At 36.0% G+C, this 6,000-nt stretch overlaps 1 protein-coding gene across 1 annotated transcript in view; it reads left to right on the forward strand.

The window, feature by feature from the left end:
* LOC135219553 (Fanconi anemia group I protein-like) overlaps positions 1-6,000 on the forward strand; it is a 258,047-nt gene that overhangs the window by 21,122 nt on the left and 230,925 nt on the right. Inside the window, exon 3 of the mRNA XM_064256406.1 lies at positions 4,837-5,011. Coding sequence (XP_064112476.1) covers positions 4,837-5,011 — 175 coding nt within the window. The remainder of the gene's footprint in view (positions 1-4,836; positions 5,012-6,000) is intronic.

Below are 6,000 nucleotides of genomic sequence, written 5' to 3' on the forward strand. Positions count from 1 at the left end.
GAGAGAGCTTTATGCCCAGTAAGAGCTTTAAAATATTAGTATATCCTTAAATTGGATAAGATTAGAGGGCCAGTAAGCAACCTTTGGTGCTCAGTAAAGGACTCACTGAGACCCTTATCCAAAAAAGCCCTGCCTTTCTTTTTACGAGAGCTCTTATTGGAATCACATGCTCAGATTGGAGAGGAATTGTAACCTGAGCTTAAGGTTAACACTCACAATGTGAGAGCAGTGGCTACTTCAGTCGTGTTTAGACATAGTCTATCCCTTTCTTTGATTTTACAAGCCACATACTGGAGGTGTAATCTGTATTTGCAATGCGCTACTTGCGTGACATGTAAATGACTTATGAAAAATGCTGTACATTAGAACCATTGTCTGTGACTGGCGTAGTGTTTGGGGAGAAAACGTAAGAAATGTCCCTTATTTCCTTATGCCTCTTTGCCTTGCATTTGGTGTTGAGTTCTTGGGGAGCCTGGAGGTTAGCCCTCTTACGCCGACTGGACGTATTTTACGTCAACATTTTTTGTCTCCCGTGTGCCGACTGGACGTATTTTACGTCGACTTACAAAAGTTTTTTTTAAAATTAGCGGAAAAATACTTATAGGCCTACCAGCCTAAAACTTTTGAATCACGCGCCTTGGGGGATGCTGGGAGTTCACGGATCAAGGTGTTGTTTTGTTTACAATCGTTATGCAGGCGCGCAAGCGCGAATTTCTTTCTTGCCGCACTAAAAAGTATCTGTGACACATCTCTGAAATTATTTCGTCACTTTGACATAATTTTTGTACCATTGTAAATTAGCCGTTACCTAAAGTATTATATATGAAAATGTGGGCATTTTTATGTAGAATACAACAATAAAATACTCATGATTGTAGCTTTTATCAGTTTTGAGATATTTTCATATAAATAATGATAATTGCCAAAATTTCAACCTTCGGTCAACTTTGACTCTACCGAAATGGTCGAAAAACGCAATTGTAAGCTAAAACTCTTATATTTTAGTAATATTCAATCATTTACCTTAATTTTGCAACTAATTGGAAGTCTCTAACACAATATTTCGATTTATGGTGAATTTATGAAAAAAAACTTTTTCCTACGTCCGCGCGGTAAACTCTTCCGAAAAAAATCATACATGCGATTGTGGTAATGTTTGCACCATTTGAAATTAGCAGTTACATAAAGTTTTATATATGGAAATGTGCGCAATTTCATGCACAATACAACTAAAAACAAAAAAAACCCATGGTTGTAGCTTATTCAGTGAGATATTTTCATATAAATAATGATAATTGCCAAAATTTCAACCTTCGTCAACTTTGACTCTACCGAAATGGTCGAAAAACGCAATTTGTAAGCTAAAACGCTTATATTCTAGTAATATTCAAGCATTTACCTTCATTTTGCAACAAATTGGAAGTCTCTAGCACAATATTTTCGATTTATGGTGAATTATGAAAAAAATAACATTTTCTTTACGTCCGCGTGGTAACTCTTCCGAAAAAATCATACGTGCGATTGTGGTAATGTTTGCACCATTTTAAATTAGCCGTTACATAAAGTTTTATATATGAAAATGTGCGCAATTTTACGTAGAATACAACAAAAAATAATTGAAGGTTGTAGCTTTTCTCATTTTTGAAATATTTGCATATAAATCATGATAAATAGAATAAAAACCACGTTCAGTCAACTTTGACTCTACCGAAATGGTCGAAAAATGCAATTGTAAGCTAAAACTCTTACAGTCTAGTAATATTCAGTCATTTATCTTCATCTTGAAACAAATTCGAAGTCTCTAGCAAAATATTTAGATTTATGGTGAATTTAAAAAAAATCTTTCCTTCCCTCCGGGCGCGGATTCTCCGCCACAAATCTCCGAAATGCGTACGTCCCATTCTCGGAATATTTGCTCAGTTTCATATTAGGCATTTCATAGAGTTTTATATATGAAAATGTGCGCAATTTCATGTAAAATACAACAAAAAATAATTGAAGGTTGTAGCTTTTCTCATTTTTGAAATATTTGCATTTAAAAGAAATATATAAAAAAATAAAAAATTCGACATACGGTCAACTTTAACTAGTCCGAAATGGTCAAAAACTGCAATTGTAAGCTAAAACTCTTACAGTATAGTAATATTCAATCATTTATCCATTTTGAAACAAATTGAAAGTCTCTAGAAAAATATTTAGATTTATGGTGAATTTTTGAAAAAAAAAAATTTTTTTTTACATCCGCGCGTTATGAATTCATGCATAATTTTGTGATAATATTTTCTCTTTGTTGCTTTGATTGTTTTACAATGTGTTACATACCAAAATGATTGCAATTTAGTGTACAATACAACAAAAACAAAATTAACTCGTTAGCTTTAACCATTTTGCTCACAGCGTGATTTGAATAGCAATTATACATGAAATTTTGTTTTCACGCTATCATATATCGCATTATTTATATATGATAATGATATTTTTTTCATTTCTGATGGTTGCATACTAAACTTCAGGCAATGACAAAAAAAGGAGCCGAAAATGAACTCTTAATCTTGAAAACTAAGCGCACTGTGATTTTTTGAAAAAAAAAAAAATTTTCGCTTCAGCGCTCACTCTGAGACCCCCTAGGCATACGGGAGACGATTTTTATTATACCCCTTCGGCGTTTAAGGGTTAATCAACAATCCCTTACCCACAAGAACAACACAAATATAATAAAACTAGTTTAAAAATTGCCTAATCTAATAAATAAAAATTGCCTAATCTAATAAACCTAACAAAATAATAATAATCAAACATTCATTCACACTCACACATTATTATACTACCACATCTTGAGACGTGTACTCCTTTCAGCTTCATGCCTGGAGGTTACCCAGCTTATCCTGTTAGAGAGAGGCTTCTTTTGCAGGCTGCAAGGGAGGTGTATGGCTACCTCTTGTTGTTCATCCACAAAAATGTAATGAGGAAAGTCGGTTATCTTCTGTTCGTGGTGGCGTAGAAATGGTATCTCTCTTGTTGGAGTGTCTATTCAGTAGATTGTAGACTTCCTCATCCACCTTTGTTGAGGAAAAACTCCTGGCAGTCTCTGGTGGTGAATGGCTCACTCTTTACCTAGGTCTTCAAACTGAAGGGTCTGAATCTCTGCCTTGGAGTTATCTTTGCTTAGGAGTTTTGAACAATCTTATCATGCTCAGGAACTTCATCCTCTTGAGTGGGATGTTTCTCTTGTCCTTGGTATCCTGTCCCTGGGACAAGCTTTGGATAGGCTCTCACCCTCAAAACTGTCCTCTTGGCAAAACAGATTGGGGAATTGTTTAGCTTTCTCATCTAGTCTAGCACTGGGAGGGATGGTAATCCATCTCCTGCTTCATGTCTAACTTCATGCTGAAAACTTAGAACCCCATCAGTCCCTGATGAGAGGTTAGAGAGTTATTTTATTCTATCCCTCTGAGACTGTTGGTGGTGACTCAGATGAGATGCACTTATGCCTATTGCAAACCTTAAAATACAGCTGGAAAAGGACCTACTCTCCACATCCAGAGTGGCTTTGCCTTTTCAGTAGTACAAGTAAACCTAAAAGGGATTTGTGCAGGAACACCCTTTCTTTCTGGCTTCATTTTTCAAATAAGCCTATGAAACCTCTGAGAAGGATTCCTTCTTCCTACCTTTGTGAGAACCCACTATGTCAGGGGTGTGTTGGACCGTACAGTATGTGCTTAGGTTTTTAAAACTTTTTGTTCAACAAGTAATGAGGGTTGCTGTGTGGTGCAATGCACTCTGTTTGGAACTTGTGGTGGCTTCTTAGCAAGTTGTTTCAGCACCCAGCACCATTTGGACAGAAAAGTGTCTTGCCCAAGTACTTAAGGTAATGTAAGTCTGGGGGTATGTGAATGTGGAGTGCCTAGACTCACCTCTTTCCCTTCTTATCAGAGCAGCATCTAGGCCAAAGTATCTACTGGAATTGGACCAAATACAGTCTTCATATGAATCCTAAGATGTATCTCCTTCCCTTCCTGTTAACAGGAGCAAGGAGGGGTTTGCTGGAGCTAGATTCTGCACCAGTCATTTGATATTAACCAAAATTAGCTGCCTTCCAACTTTAATTCTCTTACTGAGGATTTCAGGAGTGAATTTTTCCTTAATTGGTTAGTTCTCTCCTTAGATTAGTTTCACTCACTCTAGGGTCCTACTGTTCTGTCATTCCAGATAGTACCAGCTCAAGTAGGAGAATACAGTTGTCACCTTCCCTGGTTGCATGTGCAATTGGGAGCATGAGCATAAGCCTCTTCTCATATGAAAGGCAATGGTTTGTATTTCTGTAGGACCAAATAAAAAAAAAATATTTAAGAGATTTTTATTTTTCCCAAGTAAAGCCTTTTATTGTAAACCCACTTCATCCAACCATTTTGGCCAAAGGAAAAGTGGCTGGCTGCAGAAAGTGAGTGAAAGGTATTTCCCCACTCACTCCTTGTAACCACCAATTAACTACGTACCTTGTTACCAAGTTCATTAACCGTTTCAGCTTCCACTTAGGATATATTCTACTTATATAAAAAGGTTTTGGTTTGTAAACCTATGAAAGATACAAATTACTTTAAACACTTGTTAATTTTAAAAGTTTTGTGTTCCTTTGTACTCTTAAGTACCTGTACATGCTTAAAAACAATTAGTATATGAAAAGGTTTTGTATTCTTCTAAACTCTGTTGATCTGCCATGGTTTTTATCCTTCATGTTTTGTTGTGTAAGTTTAGAAGTATTAAATGTAAAATGTAGGATTACTAATTGTTTGTGCTTGCATAAATTATTTTTATAGAGTATCTTTTGTCTTTCAGATTTATGAAAATGCATTAAAGCATGCAAGGAATGAGGTAGGAAACAACCGTGGCACTGGAGAAATAGTCGGTGTTCTCATGTTACACATTGATGCTTTCCCACCAGATGCTGTATTAACATTAATTGATCAATATGTGGAGTACATTCAGAAAGGAGAAACTCTTCAAGGAAGGTTTGAGAATATATATTTTTATTAGTTTTGGTAATAGAACAATCTCATTACTTTACAACTGCCTTCAGCTGTATCAATTCCTTCCCAGACATATTGAGAAATGAAGCAGAAAGCAGCTTTCATCTGCACATCTACACCCCCAAGTCCCTTTCCAGCAGAGCCTGTTGATTGAATATCACTGAATTTGCTCTCCAATTTTAAATTTTTACTCGACAGATTTTTGCTCTTTTTGTTGCTTAAGCCTATAGTGAGTATTTTCTTACCTTGGTAATGATTTTACTTTTATTATTCTATTCTGATCTGTGTACTTTAGGTCTTAAAAAAAATTTTGAATGCTGATTATTTAAACACTTGTCGTTGTCATGCATAGAAGACAAAAGCAACAGTTTAACAGATGTGCACTGAGCAAGATTTTTTTTTTCTACTGGGAACTGCATGTTGTAGCTGATCATCTTTGTCCATACTTAAACCAAGAAAACAACTGTTGCTGGACAGATTTTTTTTCAGATAAAGTCTATAAATCAAATTGACCCATAAGCAAAACATCTGTTATCAAGATATGGCTATTTGTAGTAATTCCATGTCAAGCTTGGAGGGGAAACATGTGATGTGCAATGCCTGCTGGAGTCAAGTTTGTACCCCAGTCGTGTCTTGCAAGTGTGTAAGGGCTAGTCCCAGTCCCAGTCCCAGTGGCAGCTACGTAATATTAGAAAGCGTATGACCCCCCAAGTAACTCTAATAAGAGTTCATTATTCTCTGCTTCAGATCTATCTTAAACCCCTTCTGTTTCAACTTTAGCACATTGTGCCTATTGATTCAGCTAATGAAGCCTGAAAGACATCCAAAATGAGGAAGTTGATAAACTACCTCCTTTGCATTATTGCCTATGCAAATGTAATTGAGCATGCATAAGCTTCGAGAATCCACCCAATTATTTGTCTCTCTCCGTGAAAAAGAATCCATTCTTACCATTATGCTTGTGTATAAATAC

Source organism: Macrobrachium nipponense, chromosome 1 (genome assembly GCF_015104395.2).
Source record: "Macrobrachium nipponense isolate FS-2020 chromosome 1, ASM1510439v2, whole genome shotgun sequence".
Taxonomy (NCBI): domain Eukaryota; kingdom Metazoa; phylum Arthropoda; class Malacostraca; order Decapoda; family Palaemonidae; genus Macrobrachium; species Macrobrachium nipponense.